Source organism: Salvelinus namaycush, chromosome 34, assembly GCF_016432855.1.
Source record: "Salvelinus namaycush isolate Seneca chromosome 34, SaNama_1.0, whole genome shotgun sequence".
Taxonomy (NCBI): Eukaryota; Metazoa; Chordata; class Actinopteri; order Salmoniformes; family Salmonidae; genus Salvelinus; species Salvelinus namaycush.
The window spans coordinates 17,445,992-17,467,405 of record NC_052340.1 but is presented as its reverse complement, the minus strand read 5'-3'; the positions used below and the strand labels follow the sequence as shown (position 1 = coordinate 17,467,405).

General features: G+C 43.4%; 1 protein-coding gene across 1 annotated transcript in view; it reads right to left on the bottom strand.

Moving 5' to 3' along the window:
• Positions 1-2,127: 2,127 nt before the first annotated feature.
• LOC120028393 (reticulon-4 receptor-like 1) overlaps positions 2,128-21,414 on the bottom strand; it is a 29,914-nt gene continuing 10,627 nt past the window's right edge. Inside the window, exons 4-5 of the mRNA XM_038973627.1 lie at positions 4,476-4,970; positions 2,128-3,117 (exon numbers count right to left, since the gene is read on the bottom strand). Of these exons, the coding sequence (XP_038829555.1) occupies positions 2,128-3,117; positions 4,476-4,970 (1,485 nt within the window). The remainder of the gene's footprint in view (positions 3,118-4,475; positions 4,971-21,414) is intronic.

Sequence of the window (21,414 nt, the reverse complement as noted above, 5' to 3'; positions counted from 1 at the left end):
CAGGAGATAGATGGGGAACAGTAGGAGGGGGGACTGAATTGTGCATTGTTTTATCAGATAAAAATGAGAGGATGTAACAAAAAAAGGAAATAAAATGTTTTCTTTTTAGTAAACAAACAAAAAAATGTAATGGTAAATTAATTTAAAGAAAGATTGTCCCCTCATCAGGGGAGCAGAAACCCTGTTTTCATTTTTGATGATGTCATTAATATTGTTATTCTCATAATAAATGATTAATATTAGAACTGCAGTTAGTTAGTCCTCTTGTTGTCATTGTTAATGGGTACAGTTCACATCATTGTTATTACAAACATCGTCAACTTAGCGTTGTATTTTCCCGAGGCACAGAAGCTCCTGTAGTCCAGAGGGATAGTAGTCCAGCAGTAGTCTGGCTGTCTGTCCATGGTCCTGTTAATCCCCTGCTACTTTAGAAGTGATTGTCTTTCTCTTGGTTCCCCACATCCATTGACAAGAACAGCAGTCAATGTAGAGAGAGACATTTTAGCAGTTCTATTATTTCCAAGAGAGGTCCAAGTTTTGCCATGCTCGATTCAAAATGTTTTTATTCTTATAATCTTTTATTTGTTACAGAAGTCATTTAAGGTACACATATTGTTTTCTTCTCTAGTCTTGTTGGGCAGTTGTTTTCCTCTGATGTCCATTGATTAGGACAATATAAATGTTCCTCACATTCCAATGAGGAGGGGATGCTCACACTAAAGAGCATTCTGTTCAGCAAAGCCCAAAGCCTCCCTGGGAAACTGAGAATAGCCAATCTGACCCTTAACCCCTAAGGCTCTGTGCCCTGTATAGGGCTCCATCTCTAGGTCCTCTTTACGTCTTGGCAAAATCAAACAAACAACATTTGAGACAAGAAATAGACAGATCCATCAATATTCACAGCTTCCTTCTCCTGGGGGGACACACTGGTTTTTGAAGGAGATGGGAGTGTTCCACAGTCCCACTCACCTCCATACAGATCATTAGCAGCTTGGGTACATTAGCTTAATATGTAGTAGCACATGTAGAAAATGAAATGGAGCAGGTAGAAAGACAGGACATTCAGAATTAATAAAGCAGGATGTAAATATTGTAGAACTACTGTAAAGTAGGTAGAAGATGTATACCTAGCTCGGGGTCAATGTTACCTGGACATGGAGCAGAAGTTACCTAGTTATCATACTGTACCTGGAGCTGACTGGTCTGTGTGTGTGCTGCTCGTTGAATTGCTGTTTCTATAGTTTTCCATGACTTCTGCTAAGAAGTGAGCGTTGCACATTCCTGTTCTGATATGGAATTAGGATTTATGACCGGGCAGCTTCCTGCTTATCTCCCTGTTGATGAGCAATACCCTCGAATACCTCGGCGGCCCAATTCTATGGAGCAGCTATTGGCAATGAATGTAATAAAAGAACATTTGGCAAATAATATGAAACACAAGATTGGGCTAGACTTCTCTGTGTGATGGTTTCTTTCACCATGTCATCTGTTTTCTATTTCGCCCCTCAATAAGGATTTATAAACTGTGAACTGATAATTAAAGCTGGCTCCAACACTTTTTCCTTAGAGTCTATCTGTCTCATAGCTAAATTGCTGCATTTGCAACGTCTCTTTCTTTTCCAGAAAAGTTTGGTTTTCTGCTCCAGTAGTCCAAGACAGAACTCAGACAGAAAGAGACCAAGACAACAGGAAATGACAACATAATGGCAACAGTGGCAGTGCAAGCGTGTTCTGTGTTTTCCTTTTGTCTTTCCTCACTCCCCGTCCCTCACACATCCCTGTCCCTCACACATCCCCGTCCCTCACACATCCCTGTCCCTCACACAGCATCGTGAGTCTTTTCACATTTTATGTTGATGATTGAAAGTCTATTTCAGAGTCTAAACAGCGAAGCTCCCTACACAATGTTTTACACACACACACACACACACACACACACACACACACACACACACACACACACACACACACACACACACACACACACACACACACACACACACACACACACACACACACACACACACAAAGTACACACACACACACAGGCCTTGTTGTGCAGGAGCTAGAGCAGGTCTGAGGACTGCACTGTTGTTGTTTAGCCAGTATCTATTCCCCCCCTCTAGGTCAGCGGAGAATATGGACAATGGTCACGGGCAACAAAGCTCCCAGTATGGTACTGAGATGCACTAAGGGCTGGGAGAACATGGCCCTATTGGTGGCTTGTTGCACCCCACTAGGGGGGCGAACAGTGGTCCGGGGAGGGCACTTATGCTTCCTCCGCGTGATGGTGCCATCCGGGGACGTGTGGTCATATTTTCCCCCTTCAAAATCAGGCAAGGAATATTCTTTATCGGCCATCTCCTTTAAGGTATGCACCTCGTTCTGCCCCTTCCCCTTGCCTCCCCTGACACGCTGGCGGGTGCAGTTCCGAGCACGGCCTGGCTTCTGAGGGGGCGCAACCCCAGGCTGTCCCTCTGATCCCGGGGCCTCCCCGCTTATGGATGGGGGCGGATGGGGCAGAGGCGAAGGCGGCGAGGGGTAGTGTGGCGCCTCATTGTGGTGAGGACGGTGGGGGTGGGAGTGAGGCGGTGGCACCGGGTCCGGCTCCTTCTTCAGAGACACCTTATCAGTCCCGGCCCAGGTCTTGCTCTGGTGCAGGGACTCAGAGCCAGAGCAGTTGGGGAAGTCCTCCTTGCGGAGCTGCTTGAGGTCTTTCCCAGCCAGCTCGGCCGGGGCCTGACAGCCTACAGACGAAGTAGAACCTCTGAAGCGTTTGAGCCAGTCCCACAGCGACAGGGCCTTGCAGTCACACTCCCAGGGGTTGTCGTTGAGGCGCAGGTACTCCAGGGCAGGCAGTAGTGCCAGGCAGTCTCCAGACAGCTCGGTCAGTGAGTTGTTAAACAGGTAGAGGGTGGTGAGGCGACGCAGGTCGTGGAAGGCCAGGCGGTCCACCCACTGCAGCTGGTTGTGGTGCAGCAGCAGGCGGTCCAGGGCCCCCAGCCCCCGGAAGGTGTTCTGGTGCAGCGACCACAGACGGTTCCCATGCAGGAACAGGTGGCTCAGGTTGTGGAGGTCCACAAATATGTCATGCTGCAGGAACTCCAGGTGATTATCCTGGGAACAGCCAAACACAGCAAAATGGAGAGGTTATACACCTTCAGTACTCTGTAACACTGTACCTATCAACATGTTGTTTGGTTATAAGGTATGTGGCTACTATAAAGTAGGACAGAGAAACCACAGCTTAACAGCCCTGGGTATACACTACCGTTCAAAAGTTTGGCTCACTTAGAAATATCTTTGTTTTTTAAAGAAAAGCAAGTTTTTTGTCCATTAAAATAACATAAAATTGATCAGAAATACAGTGTAGACATTGTTAATGTTGTAAATGACTATTGTAGCTGGAAACGGCAGATTTTTTTATGGAATATCTACATAGGCGTACAGAGGCCCATAATCAGCAACCATCACTCCTTTGTTCCAATGGCACGTTGTGTTAGCTAATCCAAGTTTATCATTTTAAAAGGCTAATTGATCATTAGAAAACCCTTTTGCAATTATGTTAGCAATAAAACTGGCCTTCTTTAGACTAGTTGAGTATCAGGAGCATCAGCATTTGTGGGTTCGATTACAGGCTCAAAATGGCTAGAAACAAAGACTTTCTTCTGAAACTCGTCAGTCTATTCTTGTTCTGAGAAATTAAGGCTATTCCATGCGAGAAATTGCCAAGAAACGGAAGATCTCGTACAACACTGTGTACTACTCCCTTCACAGAACAGAGCAAACTGTCTCTAACCAGAATAGAAAGAGGAGTGGGAGGCCACGGTGCACAACTGAGCAAAAGGACAAGTATATTAGAGTGTCTAGTTTGAGAAACAGACACCTCACAAGTCCTCAATAGTACCGCAAAACACCAGTCTCAACGTCAACAGTGAAGAGGTGACCCCGGGATGCTGGCCTTCTAGGCAGAGTTCCTCTGTCCAGTGTCTGTGTTCTTTTGCACATCTTAATCTTTTAGTTTTATTGGCCAGGCTAAGATCTGGCTTTTTCTTTGCAACTCTACCTAGAAGGCCAGCATCCCGGAGTCGCCTCTTCACTGTTAATTGCAAAAGGGTTTTCTAATGCTCAATTAGCCTTTTAAAATGATAAACTTGGATTAGATAACACAACGTGCCGTTGGAACACAGGAGTGATGGTTGCTGATAATGGGCCTATGTAGATATCCATTAAAAATCAGCCATTTCCAGCTACAATAGTAATTTACGACATGAACAATGTCTACACTGTATTTCTGATCAATTTGATGTTATTTTAATGGTCAACAAATGTCATTTTCTTTGAAAAACAAGGACATTTCTAAGTGATCTCAAACTTTTGAACGGTAGTGTATATATGTATATACATTTTTTTATTCTCATGTAAAATGCAGAATTGTTTCGTTTGACTCAGAGTGCCATAGAGCCCCAGTGTACCTGTAGGTACAGATACTGCAGGTTGCGTAGCCCCTGGAAGATGTTACTGGGCAGCGCACTGAGCCCACAGCGGTACAGGTGCAGAGCATGGAGCCGGCTCAGCCCATGGAAGGTGTCTGCAGCCAGGGAACGCAGGTGACGGTTGTCCCCCAGGTCCAGCTCCTCCAGCTGGGCAAAGCCGTGGAAGGTGGAGGGCTCGATGTAGGTGATGTTGTTGGAGTAGATCCACAGTGTGACCGTGGTGGGGCTGAAGTGGCCCTGCAGCAGCCGGTGGATCTTGTTGTTCTGTAGGAAGATACGCTCGCTGTGTGGGGGAATGCCTTCGGGGATGGACAGAAAGTTGTGTGCCTGGCAGCTGACGGTACTGGGCGCGGTGTAGCAGATACAGTGGTGTGGGCAGGACCAGGAAAGCTCCAGACCACAGAGAACCAGCAGGAACTCTAGCCCGCAGCCTGGAGAGAGGACAGAGAGAGGAACATGTATGAGAGGACATAGCTACATTTAGTCTGGGGATTTGATTCTGAATTTAAGTTCTGCCGTCTGACTTTGATGTCTACTTCGGGACTTGAAAGGAAAGAAGAATGGTTTTTGGAATATTATTTTCAATGAAGTCGCGAAAGATAAATTGGGGGAGAGGAGAAATACTGTAAGTGGAATCAAAGTGATAAAAGAGTGAGATATTGACGAGGAAGAACGAAGGGCAAGGGGGTAGGATGATAAAGGAGATGGGAGATATGGAGACAGCCAGGTCAGGAGTAAACAGTATGAGAGATGATGTAGGGAGGCCAGACCAGAGAGAGACTGTCAGATATATTTATATTACAGAGAAAAACGTATTCTGTCCTGATAGATGACTCATGCCAAGTGACCTGTTGCTATCATAGATTTTCTGGCTTCACGGAGTGGCATTGGGCCTTTGAGGAATTCTGCTGCTATTGAGCCACTCAATACAAATGTGGACATTGCATTACGCTCTTGGCTCAGTATCCACAACTCCAAATCCTCTGGTGTCTAAGTCGGTTCCAGAATGAGGCCTGTGTTGCTCTTAGAGTCTGTTCAAGATGAGTCCAAACAATAACATGAGCTTCAGTTGTACGCTGTATCTAGTATCTCAGGAAGTCTGATTGGATCTATATTACAGGTACGCCTCCTGCACACACAACATTTGTTTTCTCAGTTTTCCAATATTTCCTCACCTCTGGGAGATAGTAGTCATAAGAGGAAGTTAATCTGTGTCCGTCAGCTCACTACAACTCTACTCAGAACCATAGTCAGAGAGAGAGAGAGACGTGTGTGTGTGTTGTAAATCCCCTCTCATTAACCAGGCCTTTACTGCAAGGATTAGAAAATACTTGTCAAAGCACACCTGTGAAAGCAGGGGGGATAAATGGTGTGTGGAATGCTCACTTAAACGTATGTTAAGTTTCTCAGAGACAGTCAGACTTCCTGCTGTTTGGTGACACGCTTCCATGGCCCCGTAGTGTGACTTATCCATCTGCTGATCTACAGGGGGAATCAACCAACGGGAGAAAAGCAGGAGTCTATCCCCTCGTAATGACATTTGACAAGCGGTGGCTGTGTTCCCTTCAATTTATTATTCAAGGCATCATGGCACTCATTCACTCCCTCTAATCGATACGTTTCTGTTGCCTTTTAACTCGCTGCTACCTAATCCCAGGGCTGCTACACTGGAATTCAGGAGCAGGGAAAGTCTCTTTAAGGACAGGAGACGGCATAGACAGATGTATTTATCTGAATATTCCTCCTCCTCCCCAAACTGTGTTTAAGCTGTGACATTCAGCGTCTGACTTCACAGACCTTCTCAGTGTGTCAGGTCTGGTGGCCGTAGCGGAGAAGAGGAAAGGAGTTGTGTGCCGTGCATCATGTTACGTTAACAGGGGCAGAAGCCTCTCCGCTCCCCAGAGCAGGCCCTGTAATCCTGTTTGTCAACTCTGCAGCTGGGTGACAACCAACTAACCATGCATCCTCCCAATCCACCATGTAAACATACTCCCGAATACAGGTCCTCTCAAGGTTGAACTGTGTGTAAAACCGTTGAACAGTATCACAGAGTACACTGATTACAAGATTTGGAAGAGTCCTTGATAGTCATGTGTCGTACACAAGTGCATTTGGTGCCATAGTGCCGGAGGGGAAAGGACTATGCACTTTGGTCGAGGGACACGGCACAGCCACCGCCATCTCTGCCCTTACACGAGAGTGGAATCAGTGTCGGGACACATTAGATGGTTCACTGCATTGGGGCACACATCTCACTACTGTAGGCCTGCCAGTAAAGCACTATACAGGAACCTTTCACAAAGCCGAGAGGAATGTCTTAGAGGAAAACAAGAGGATTACAAAAAGGACAAAACACTTCCAGACAACTAGAAAGGGTTATTCTTAATCCTTTCTCTAAAATGTATTAAATTGTTGTGATAGGACACTTCCCAATCAAATAGTGGTCACTTTACTTCCACTTTACATTCCACTCTTTTTCTGTTTGTTTATTTCTCTCTCCCTATTTTCTCTTTCACTATTCTATTTACATGGAGATGTATTGAACATGGCACTTGACTAAATGAGTGGAAAGCTGCTGGACGCCACCGGGAAATAAAGGCTGGGAGGATGTATCAAACACAGACTCAGACACAGTCAATGGATCACCCTGTTTAAGGAATATTTCAATGTATCACATTGCAGCCTGTTTGAAAAACAGCTTTATATTCATAATATTGACATCTTTCCTATTTACCAACTGTACTTTCGCTCGCCTTTTCCCATTATAATGTATACTGTACTTCATACACATGGTATTGGCATTTATCTCCTAACACAAACAGCACTGTTGATGTCATACTACAGTTTCACCCTACTCCACTTTGTGTACTACACTGCTTTTGAATGCTATTTACTTAAGAGAAACTATGTTCAAGCTATGAATCATTGAATGGCCCAGGTAGATGGTTTCCTTATCTGTCCCATTATCCCTCCAGTACCTCTTCCTTTCACCTCTCAGAGCTGCCGTCACACTAAGGCCTGTGATTCAACTTTTCCGTGCCTTGCTTTTCTTTATTTACATTTTGCTTTGTGCATGTCTTTAATAGAACTTGGTATCAACCATGACACTGGAAAATGATGAGAGTGAGATAAAGCGAGAGGGGGGGAGGGAGAGGCGTAGATCCTACTTAGACAGAAAGAATTTGAATCGGGTCCAGATGCTAATCAAGTTTTATATGGAAAGATCCCCCTCCCTCCCCATATCTCCTCTGTCTTCCCCCTCCCCTCTCCCTTGTCTCCCCCCCTTCCCCAGCATGTCAGAACCCAGTAATTAATTCTTTACTCAGATTAATCTGTTCCCTTAAATTACTGCGTCTACCATCTTATTAATTTTCTCTATCCACGCCTCAGATAATGTGTAGAGAAAACCAAACAGTACAGTAGAGTGGCTTAACATTATATCTCCTGTCCTCTCCTTTCACAACCTCCCCTTGGACCAGGATCTGTTTCTGTTTAGCATCCCTCCTCTCCTTTCACAACCTCCCCTTGGACCAGGATCTGTTTCTGTTTAGCATCCCTCCTCTCCTGTAGCAGGGGGAGACAGCAGCTGTTGATGTAGATGCCATGGAGATGCTTAAAATAACCACTAAGCTTGTCTGTGTCTCCGGTGTGAGAGACGGGAGGGAACGTGTGAGCTCCACCCTCGCCCTACTTTCACGGCACAGTGGCATGGCACGGCGGCTGTCTCCTCCGCAGCTGGCATCAGCTAGACTATTGCCACTAGAGACCTGGCGCTTCACACCTGCCACCTCACTGATCTCATCACCCCCCGAGCCATTGTGGATACACAACATGCAGGCACACACGTACATGCATTCACACACAACAGGTAGATAGAAAAGTTTGTCTAGAAATGACTGAGACAGATCACATAGTTATAGTCAGAGTTGAGAAATGTTTGTTAGGTGAGCTATTGACAGACAGATTGATTTAAACTGAGAGGAGGTACATGAGGACGGTGTAGTGCAGCCGTCATCAAATAAAAATGCAAGAAATGAATGTTTCATAATCATAACGGCATTGTTTGCTCACACAATAAGCCATTCAGCCTAAGTTGTATTATATAAATAGCTTTGGACACACACAAGTGTAGATATGCCAATAATGCCTATTGGAATGCAGCAGAATAAAAGAGGTTCTGAAAGAGAGATAATATGTTTCTGGAAATGTGGCACCGCAGCTATTTCTGGTGCTGACTCTCATCACTCCCTCCCCCCTCCCTACTGACTCCAGGGCCCATCTTCCTCTCCACCCTCCTAGGACCAGTCTCTCTCCCCACCCTCACAGAGCCCGTCTCTCTCCCCACCCTCACAGGGCCCGTCTCTCTCCCCACCCTCCTAGGACCAGTCTCTCTCCCCACCCTCACAGGCCCATCTCTCTCCCCACCCTCACAGGCCCATCTCTCTCCCCACCCTCCCAGGCCCATCTCTCTCCCCACCCTCCCAGGTCCCATCTCCCTCCCCACCCTCCCAGGCCCATCTCCCTCCCCACCCTCCCCACCCTCCCAGGGCCCATCTTCCTCCCCACCCTCCCAGGCTCGTCTCTCTCCCCACCCTCCCAGGCCCATCTCTCCCCCCTACCCTCCCCACCCACCCAGGCCCATCTCTCCCCCCTACCCTCCCCACCCACCCAGGCCTGTCTCCCTCCCCACCCACCCAGGCCCATCTCTCCCCCCTACCCTCCCCACCCACCCAGGCCCATCTCTCCCCCCTAGCCCACCCACCCACCCAGGCCTGTCTCCCTCCCCACCCTCCCAGGCCCATCTCTCCCCCCTACCCTCCCCACCCACCCAGGCCTGTCTCTCTCCCTGGTTGCTGATGACAGATGCTGTTAATAGTTCGTTACTGGGGAGAATGATTTAACAGCCCGCTATTGGTCCTGACGGTTGACCATGTGACCCCGCGGTCACCCAGTCCCTTTATTCCTAGTCGTCACCGAGGGGAAAATAGATAAATAAATGAAGAAAATAAAATGGTTCTGGTCCCTAGACAGTGAGAAGTGACTGTGTAGAATATCAATGAAACATAGTTCACACTAAATTTGCCCTCATGAATAACACATCTCTGCTAATAGGAAGGGATCGGTCTGCCTGTCTCTCTACCCACCATTACACTGGACAAACTCAATTTCCTGTTTCTCTCCAAGGACCCTTGATAAGCGTCCCCTGCTATTGCCTGACCATAAATCACGGCTTAGCCTGATTTCCTCCATAAACGTGTTTACAGTCATGGTCATAGATACACAGCGAGTTGGACCACTATAATAATGGAAAAGCAATAAACTAAGCTATTGATTGAACAGGCTCATTCTTAGCTGTAGAGCGTCAGCTGAAAAACATGGAGGGGAAGAAAGGCTCTGTATATAATTAGCACTCTGTGGAGCTCCGTGTTGTTTTGCCTTGATAAGACATTGTGTAGGTGAATGCGTTTTTTTTAATGAAAGTGACTGTGTACTGCACTGCTCATGTAATCATCATACTTTAATAGCATATCATTATTACTGACTGCTCAGTCAGTGGCATCATACGTGGGTCAGTTGACGTCGTGGTGAACAGTGAATTACAGGCTGCAGTAGCAGGTTGCTCCTGATAAAGAACTGTGTTACACTCTAATCTTCCAGTAATTTCCTCCTAGTGACAGCTCTAGAACACATGACAAATGGCTTCCTAGGGTACGAGAGGGCGCGTGTTAGTTTGACCATTCCCAACCCAGTGACAGAGTAGCAAGTGTAGGCTCCATGATCCCCACACTTCACTAATGCTGTGAGGACTGAGTCTATAGAGGGCTACTACTGAAGCACTGACCAGAGGATAAAGAAGCACTCACATTACCCCTTAGTCTGCCCATTCCCCCGTAGTCTGCCCATTACCCTGTAGTCTGCCCATTACCCTGTAGTCTGCCCATTACCCTGTAGTCTGCCCATTACCCTGTAGTCTGCCTATTACCCCGTAGTCTGCCTATTACCCCGTAGTCTGCCCATTACCCTGTAGTCTGCATATTACCCCGTAGTCTGCCTATTACCCCGTAGTCTGCCTATTACCCTGTAGTCTGCCCATTACCCTGTAGTCTGCCCATTACCCCGTAGTCTGCCTATTACCCCGTAGTCTGCCCATTACCCCGTAGTCTGCATATTACCCCATAGTCTGCCCATTCCCCCGTAGTCTGCCCATTACCCTGTAGTCTGCCCATTACCCTGTAGTCTGCCCATTACCCTGTAGTCTGCCCATTACCCCGTAGTCTGCCTATTACCCCGTAGTCTGCCTATTACCCCGTAGTCTGCATATTACCCTGTAGTCTGCCCATTACCCTGTAGTCTGCCCATTACCCTGTAGTCTGCCCATTACCCTGTAGTCTGCCCATTACCCCGTAGTCTGCCTATTACCCTGTAGTCTGCCCATTACCCTGTAGTCTGCCCATTACCCCGTAGTCTGCCTATTACCCCGTAGTCTGCCCATTACCCTGTAGTCTGCCCATTACCCCGTAGTCTGCCTATTACCCCGTAGTCTGCATATTACCCTGTAGTCTGCCCATTACCCCGTAGTCTGCCCATTACCCCGTAGTCTGCCCATTACCCTGTAGTCTGCCCATTACCCCGTAGTCTGCATATTACCCTGTAGTCTGCCCATTACCCTGTAGTCTGCCCATTACCCTGTAGTCTGCCCATTACCCTGTAGTCTGCCCATTACCCCGTAGTCTGCCCATTACCCTGTAGTTTTCCCATTACCCTGTAGTTTGCCCATTACCCTGTAGTTTTCCCATTACCCTGTAGTTTGCCCATCATCCTGTAGTTTTCCCATTACCCTGTAAGTTTGCCCATCACCCTGTCGTTTTTCCATTACCCTGTAGTTTGCCCACCATCCTGTAGTTTGCCCACCATCCTGTAGTTTTCCCATTACCCTGTAGTTTGCCCACCATCCTGTAGTTTTCCCATCATCCTGTAGTTTTCCCATTACCCTGTAGTTTTCCCATTACCCTGTAGTTTGCCCACCATCCTGTAGTTTTCCCATCATCCTGTAGTTTTCCCATTACCCTGTAGTTTTCCCATTACCCTGTAGTTTGCCCACCATCCTGTAGTTTTCCCATCATCCTGTAGTTTTCCCATTACCCTGTAGTTTGCCCATCATCCTGTAGTTTTCACATCATCCTGTAGTTTTCTCTCTGTGATCTGTTGACTAGATCCTAGTGTTCATTTAAATGATTGCTGTTATTTTCATCCAGCATCTCAAGCTTGAGGATAGATAAGGGTAACACTTAGAAATCAGCATATTCATGATGTGAAAATGATAGGCCTAGATAGTGGATAAGAGGGAAGGGGAGGCTGGGGACCACTGTCAGAGTATTGACATTCACTGAAGAGAACCTCTTAGTATCCTCCCTCTCTTATGTCTTAATGATCAGAGTGGGAGTGTAAGGTAAAGGAACTGATTGATTCATGTGGTATGATGTTGTCCAGTGTGTGGGCCACGATCAGCGCTCTCATCACATGCAAGCACACTGGCGTCAGGCAGATAGGTCTCCTCTGCTGAACTGAAGGTACCTGCGACTGAGAGATCTCCTCTGCTGAACTGGAGGTACCTACGACTGAGAGGTCTCCTCTGCTGAACTGAAGGTACCTACGACAGAGAGGTCTCCTCAGCTGAACTGGAGGTACCTACGACTGAGAGGTCTCCTCAGCTGAACTGGAGGTACCTACGACAGAGAGGTCTCCTCTGCTGAACTGGAGGTACCTACGACAGAGAGGTCTCCTCTGCTGAACTGGAGGTACCTACGACTGAGAGGTCTCCTCTGCTGAACTGGAGGTACCTACGACTGAGAGGTCTCCTCAGCTGAACTGGAGGTACCTACGACAGAGAGGTCTCCTCTGCTGAACTGGAGGTACCTACGACAGAGAGGTCTCCTCTGCTGAACTGGAGGTACCTACGACTGAGAGGGCTCCTGTAGGAGTAATTGATACATATGTAGGTAGATATCACACTATTAAACAATAGACAGGTGTACATTAGAAAATAGGAGAAGAAGGCAGACATGAGTGCATTTGCCATTCTGGTAAATACAGGAAACCAAAGATTAGCAGATGGCCAAAGTCATACGTGCTTTAAAGTGCATGTATGGAAAAAGCAGGACACCATTATGAAGATAAAATTGACAGGAACGGCCATAAGTGCTTAGGGTAAAGGCCATAAGTGCTTAGGGCAAGATAGACATATATTAATTTTAGGGGACAAGGGGATCCTGCCCCCATTATAATCTAATCAAGAGCGGATACAGGCGTTATTGGGCGTAGACAAGCAGGAAGCCTGAAATGAAGGATAATGGTGGCAGATGACCATAGGAGAAGTAATTTAATTAATGTATGTAATGATCTCATGTGTGTGGATGTGTATAAAGAGCGAACCAGTGCTCTGGGAAGGGGTGGGATCCGCGGATCGTTCCGGCTTGTGATACATAGTATTAAAAGTCTATTTGAATTTACAAGTTCTTGTAAGTGTTATGGTTTGAACCGATTTTCCACGACATATTTGGCGAGCTTGCCAGGAGGGACAGGGACTGAGGAATGGCGTTCAGGGCTGGAGATAGTTTCTTTGGACAATCTGACAAACAAGGGTGGCCGCCCAATTATAAGAAGGTAAGCAAGTTCTTACAATAGTTGAAATGTTTGTGTAGATTGCTTCAGAGATCCTGTCTCAGCGAGAGGGGCGCCATGTAAGTCTCTCTTTCAAATTTCCTAAAAAGAAACCAGTAAATACTAAAGAACTTTTGAATTCAATGAATTTGCATGTATGTGTAATTTGGGGAATTGTATTAAATATAAATGTATGCGCATGTAGTATAGAGACTGAGTGAATAGGCGCTGTGAACTTTGCTTGTGTTAGGTGTTTAGCGGAGTGGGCATGCATGCGCTCGTTCTGATCAGACCGTTCGAATGTGTAGCTTAAATGATGCGGTTGTTTGCGCATCTGGCTGAGATGGCTGGCTATAATAAGGGACAGATAATGTAGGTAGAAAATCCTGTGATACCTCTTCAATAAAATTAGTAGAAGGAATGCTTGGACAGGTTACTTATGAATAACGGCTCTAAAAATAATAGAGAACTGCATAAATAAGTAGTTAGGAAGCCACGATACCGCTCTTTAAAAAAGGAACATTTTTAAAGAGGTCTGCTTGGGTGGGATATTCACGGCAGAATAATCTGTGGGTGGATATTTAGTAAATAAATATTTCATGGCTACCGCCCCAGAACGGGGGACTGAACGGGTGAAATATTTAGGACGCAGGAAAAACGTTTGCCCGATTGTGCGGCGTTCAACTGCAAAAGTAGCTTATACGGTTAAAACATAAATCAGTAGTTAAATAAATATTCATGGTTACCGCTCTGAAAGGAGGACTGTACGGGTGAAATATTTAGGTTGCAGGAAAAACGTTGGCCCGATTGTGCGGCGTTCAAATGCAAAAGAAATCCTGCGAATAAAAAACGCTCTGTCTAGCTAACGGGGTTTTGTAATTCAGTAGGTCACGCCACAATACTACTCTAAAATAGAAGAAAAGATCAGTATTGGGGGTTGAATAGGATATGAAGACAAGCTGATCCGATTAGACAGTAGTCTCGTCATATCGTAGAAATCCTATCAGTTTAGGCTTATGTTGAAGAAATGGATTACGTCAATAAAGACAGACTGTAAGTTGTTTTTAGGTAAAACAAAGGGATTGAATGAACTAATGGAAAAATAAACGAATGTATGAAAATACTGTAAGAGAATGAGTGGATCTGTGTAAAGATAGAACATTAGGAATAAGGAAAGACAGGTTGTGTGTGTGTAGGCAGAACGTCCAGAAGAGGGAGCGCGCAGCCCTCCTGTGAATAGAGTATAGAGTTGTAGAAGGGTGCAGTTAACTGCTATTAGGCAGATGGAATGAAGTTAAGAAACATCGAAGTAAAAGAAGTTATAAGCAAGGATAAAAACACTGATGTGATAAAGTGGAAAGAGACCGCGGTAAGAATAACAAAAAGGTGTCAAAACAAATAATAAATAAAAATACTTAAAAAGGCGTTAACCGAATAGTATAATACGGATAGGAAGTAGGTAATAAAAGAGAAAACAGAATTGCCAATAAACTGAAATTGTACTATAACGTTAAAACGAATCTAGGTTAGCTAAGATAAAGAGTGATAAATAGTGAAATCCAGGACACATTAAGAATTCACGAACGGTGTAACAAAGAAAGAGGAAAAAACAGGCCGTCAGTCACTCTGTGTCTACAGAAGCTACGGTCTAAAAATATCCTGAAGGGCAGAGAGGGGTGCAAAATCGAGTGGCCAGGATAAAAAAGGAGAACAGGGGAGGCTTGACTCACTAGTAAATTGACCATAGGATCAAACAATAAGAATATAGAGAAGAGGTAAGAAAGTATAAACAATATAAATAAATAAAGGTAAAAGTAAGACGTTAGATAGAGATCTTAACGGAGCGGGCGGTGGACCTGTGTGGCTCAGTTGGTAGAGCATGGTGCTTGCAACGCCTGGGTTGAGGGTTCAATTCCCACGGGGGGACCAGGATGAATATGTATGAACTTTCCAATTTGTAAGTCGCTCTGGATAAGAGCGTCTGCTAAATGACTTAAATGTAATGTAAATGTAATCATAAAATTGATTAGAACTATAATAATAGAATAAACCAAACGGATAAAATGAATAAATAATGATATCTGTAAAGGGAAAAACACAGTGATATTTGAAGTACTGTACTAGAATAAGACATTAAGTCATCTGTAGTATTCAGAAATAATGTCTGTACTATATGGAGTAGGCTTTGTTAAGAGAAATTAAGTGATGTGACAAATGAATTATTAATTGGAAGGGGATTAGCTCTACCTCGGAAAGATAGTAAATAAAAGGTGTATAACAGAAGTGGAGTATTTAGGAAAAATAAATAAATAAATAGTGGCATGAAAACAAAAAGGATTGTTTCTCTCTAGCATAGAGGGATTAAAAAAGCCATGGAGTCAATGAAAGAATCGCACATTAGTTCTACCGAATTCGGATTGAATATGAAAAAACTGGATAATGGAGGACGCTATTACCTGATAAACAGGATAAATAGAATAAGGGAGGCACAGTCGCATGGGACCAAAATGTGAAGCTCGATTTGCAGGCGTTCTGATGTCAACATTCTATCATCAGAAAATACATTGCGATGAGGTACAAATGTGGTTCCTCTAGTCCTCGCAGACGTGCGGGTGATTAGCAGAACTATTGACAATATCTAAGAACGAATAAGAAAATAGCTCCCTGTTTTGAATATGGGTATAGCGGGTATGGGGAAAGTTAGTGTAATGTGACACTAGAACTTAGTGTGGTAGCAGGAAATGCCGCTATACAAGAGTTTATATCCTTGTCAAAATAACAAACAACTAATCGGTTTGAGGTTAGTGAGAATGGAATTTTTACTTGGCGGTGTATAGTCTCTGAGCAAACAATGAGTGTTTCATAGAGATTACAGTTTATATGTGGTCAAGAAGAAGTATTAGATCACGTTTGACTTGACATCTAGTAGAGTACAGATGGAATTTTAATTGTTAGACATTCTATACCGTCATTCTCTGAAAACTGTTAAGATGTTTATGGAATAAAAACTATTTGCTGATTAAAAGGTAACATTGTGAATATTAACGATATGTATACTTTCGTTTCCAGAAAAAAAGGGTTTAATCTTCTCTGGTCAAAATGTAATTGGAGACTGCATTACTGTGGAAAGCAGTTAATTAAAGTCAGCCGCTTTAAAAATAAAAATATCTGGATAAGGCTAAAAAATGGAGTTCTGGATAAGTGAGTCCAGTCCCTTTGTGTTATTGGCTTATGGTTCACTAGTAAGTACACCATGTACCGGGAATGAATATGCATTAGTAGATTTATTGGAAGGGTTTATTTCCAATTCAGTTTCAAATTGGGTATGCAGAAGGATGGAAATGTTTTTTGAAAAATGTATTTAAGTTGTTCCTAAAGAAAGGGGAGTGGAAACATATTAATGGTGTCAAAATGCCCTGAATCCTAAGAATTTCCTGTGAAAGACTGATCACCTTTTACTAGAAATTGTTGGAACAGGTGGGATTGAATTATAAAATGATTGAAAGACACCAGACTCTATTCAAACTGTATAATTACTTTGAAAATCTATTATGTCCCTGGGAAAAATTATGAAGAGTTGTACCCTTAAATTGAATAACTTATTCAAATAGGTTGTATTTTAAGTTTAATTTTGATATAACATGGGTTCATAGGTAAAATTATCAGTTCCTTGGGGTTATGGTCTTTGGGTAAATACACAAATGTGCTTTGTTCATTCTGCATATAAAAAGTGTTGAAAGTTATTCCAAAGGGTTTATTGGAGTGTGGGTTTCTGTGAGGGTTTTGTTGATTAATACCTCATCTGTAATTCATCTGAGAGATCACCAGTAGAATAAGGGAGTTATCATAAAAGGTGACGTCAGAATGCTTTAAGGCATGGGAGAGAATATCACTACAAGTGGGTGTGGAGCTCAAACCCACCCTAACCGACTGAATAGTGAGGGTCAACTGTGTCTGATGACCTGTGAACTGTATCTAAAAAAAGACATGCTGAAATGATATGGGCCAGGGAGAGTAATGACTTAAAGGATTGGGGTACTGATCTTTTTATTATCAGGCCACAAATGAGAGAAAAACTGAGACAACGGGGCTATTGGAAAATAGATAATACTGGTATTTAAAGTGTTTAGTATAAATGTTAATTATTAAAGGGATGTTGTGTATTGAATAGATAAGGTCAAATTTGAGTTAAAGTAAACACTAAGGACTGTTATCCTGAATATTGGGTTGGAAAATGTATTTAAGAAATAACTGTTTAGTTATTTAGATATAGAACTGTTTAAATTTAATAGGCCTAGGGAAGCTCTGGAAACTAATCCTGAGACAAGGTGGTTGACAAAACTTACAGAATATTAGATTAAAGGTTTTTTATTTTTTTTGTTTCTTTTGTTTTATAATGTCATTGGAATTGTAATGATAAAACTTTTGTAAAATAATGGAATAAAAAGGTATTCTGTTGTGCGATGATACCCAATGATGAAGAAGAAAGAGACCAACAATAACTTGGGCATAGAATGACACGGATGGACGTTTTCTCCAGGTTTAATTACATTACAAATAGTGGTAATTTATTGCAAATGTGTAATTATTATAATTTTTTTATTATTTTTTTTATTTTTTATTTTTATTTTTTCTCTTTTTCTCGTTTGGTCAATTTATTTTTGTTTTGAGGAACATAAGGTTGTGTATATGTTCCTGAGGAGGGACTGATACTGATATAAATGATATATAAATTGACTTAAGGATGTTTTAAGTATGTATCAAACAATGGCAGTTATGGGTTAGGGGACTCATAAAAGAAGGTAATGGTAGTGAAGGGGTGTTATTTCTAGAAACTATGTATAAAAATAGAGATAATTCACAGAAAAGGACAGACAGCTGGCTGTGTAAAATATAGGGACAATTCTAAAAGTAAATAGAACAATTCACATATCTAAAGATATGGTAAAAAGAATAAGTGGTGGCATTTTGAACATTAGAGCAAAAGTTTAAGAAACTTATGACTTAGTTTTGTTAGGATTGGATATTAATCCAACTGGAAAACGCTTGAATGATTATATGTTATTGTACAGCAGTTGATGTAGGGAACATCATTTGACTATCATTATGAATATTTCTGTGGCAGGAGGCCAGGTATTTGAGGCAGAATGGTTACATAGGGCTGTTATTAAAAATTAAGATTTAGTGATCTTGCTATAAAAAGAAAGTCTGTTGTCAGGAAATAACCCATGTGTTAGTGTGTATGTCCTCAGGAAAAAAACAGCCAGAAATGGAAGGGTTTGGCCTGCATTCTGGAGACTGAGTGTACATCAAGATACACCAGGCTGGTGGTATACTTCTTACAACACTGCAGTGGTAAAGATCTTCATGTCTCTCTTTGGTGGGTGCATAAGTCTCACGAGAAGTGAGGTCCAGCTGAATAATGGGTGAGCTTGAAAACACCATGACAGAGGACGTGGAACCAGAGAGAGAGAGAGAGAGAGAGAGAAAGACTAGATTCCACTATAGACATACTGGGTTGAGTTTGGGGGCTACTTGTTTTATTTTTTAATGCATCATGTGAAAAATAATTGATTTTAGGATATTGTACTCTAAACAAACATGTTAAAGGAATTGATGTGAAAGCATATACAGTGTTGAATTACTTCAAGAAGAGATAATGTTGATTAAGGTTATTCACATGATTATCAGTTGAAATGGAGCAGATGGAAAACTAAGTAAAAAATGACATGATTTGGGAACACCTCTCAGAACCTGGGGCCAAAAAGGGGAAGACTGGGTGGAAGCATGAGGAAGCTTTTTAGGGCTTTTATTTTTGTGGAGTCCAGCAGAAAAGTATCCTGGAGGCATAGAGTCAGGTGAAGAGAGAGTGGGAATTGTCATGGTCTCAGATTTCAGTTTTCATGAATATATTTATGCATAACACATAACATTGTCAATGCTGTTATGTTTTGTCTGTTGTTTTCCAAGTCTTATGTTTAGGAAACCAGAAGGAGAGGGGTTCGCCAGCTTAAGCTGGAATGTCGTGTGATGAGTGATGGAAGTAAGAGGATGTAGGGTGTAATCATAGAACAGAGGCCATAAGTCTCTAAGTCTGAATGCCTCACAGAAAGAAGGCAGAAACCTGAACCAGGACGAGAGGTTCCGCGTCTGATGATCCAAGGGGACCAGAAGGATCTCTCCCAGTGACACCAGGAGATCTAGTCTACGTGTGAGTGTTCCGGAGGAAGTGGGATCAACCGAGGAGAGAAGGACCCTATGAGGTGGCCAAAGCAACAAGAACGGCCGTCCAAGTGAAAGGAAGCCAGACGTGGTACCATCTGAACCACTGCACCTGAGTCCCAACAGAGAGAAGGACACAACCATATAGAGATGAGGACACAGAGGATGCTGATTCACCAAGAGGGAGCCCGGAGGGAGCAGGAGCAGCGGAAACGATTGAGACGCCAGGGAGGAGCCAAGAAAACAGCAAATCAAGTGAAAGCCAAAATGCGACAGGTGCACCGACTAATGCACCCAGAAGAGGAGGAGAGGCCTCACAAGAAACAGAATGAGAACATCTCTTCCCTAAAATTGAAACCCTTCCAGATGGAAGCTAAGTCCTGCCTGAGGAGGGAGCCTCAGGTGAAGAAAGAGGAGGAAAAGTCCCGCAAGCTGAAGAAAATGGGGATTTCCCCACAATTGACTTTTCGGCTCTTGAATGGTCTCCTTTAGACAATTGAAGTTAGAACAACAAAAGAATAATGACATTGACATAACAGAAGTAACAGTGAATGCTAGTATAGAAACAACAGACTCATGCACAATCAAGACGTATGGTGGAAGCAGGAAAAGAAGAGAGGAACCAGCCGAACAATCCAAAAAGACTGACAAGGTTAGAATCTCTGTTCCACCTCAACTTATAACAGAAGCAGGAGAACTGAAGTCTATCTCAATCATAAGGATCAAACCCTTACCGGAGATGGCACTCTGTGGATGGACACATCACCAAACAAAGGGACAAGTCGTTTGGGATCCGAAAGGATGTGACCTGACATTAATCAAAGAAAAAGACGAGTGGGTGCTCATCATGGACAAAAACAACAGTGACCAAAGGGAGTAGCACCACGGTCATTAAGATTGATCCTACCCCTGCACCTGAACAGGAAGAACCTGTGACAACGACAACAACAAGGGTGGCGGCTGCTGTGACGACCACAGTAGCTACCACTAAGATGACATCGACCTCCCTTACCAAGCAGACCACCCTACCCACAAAGCAACCTGAGACATCAGAGTCAGGAGAGTTTTTTACTGACATTTGGAACTTTCTGATAAACTCTAATGATCTACCTCAAGATAAGAACATTGTAAAAGCGACAGAACTAGATGTATCAGAATTAGAACCACTCAAGGACAGCACACGAGAAGAAGTAGTGAAGAACGAGTGGTATGAATGGGCTAAGTATATGGCAAACAAACACAGAATGGACAATTGTATTTTGTGTAGAAAATCAACTTTGTCTGATCTTTTAATAGTCTCTGAACCAGCATCATTTAAAAACTGTGTAAGTTGGAAAAATGACCATTGTACCAATAGAAAGTATTCTATTCCCTTGTGTGACATAAAATGTAGGATTGCTCTGGGTAAGCACTAGGGGTAAAAATATGTTGAATGAGACCATGCTGGGAGACAATGATTGTGCTGCCTATAACATTAGAACTGAAGTAAATGGACCTCAATTAGACAGAGGTACTGTGGTTAAAGGAAAATATGAATGTTTTTACAGACACCACACCGAAGGAATTGACGTAGGAAACACCACTGTAGAATGTGATACTATTTGGGTGTTAGAGAATGTGGGAGTTCGTAAAAGTAATGATAAAGGGTTGATTATGAATAGAAAAGGGTTGTGTGGTCACATAACTCAGGTTGCGCCATCTCTTACTATGTTGAAAAATCAAGACAGAGGTATTGCTGATAGTTTCTGGATGTGTGGAAAAAACTAACTGTTGAATGTATTGCCTGATGGATGGATTGGTCTTTGTGCCTTATTTAGAGCAATTAAATAGGATACTATTATTAAATCACCCCATGATGACTATGTTAAACCTAGAGTTAAAAGGGCTTATGAGAAGGATCCTGAGGTATACCTTGATGCAATTGGACAGCCTAGAGGTGTACCTCGGGGATTTCAAGGCCAGAGATGAGGTTAAATCAGGATTTGAATATATATTTTTGTGGATAACACCAAATAAGAACTTAGAGTGGATTAAT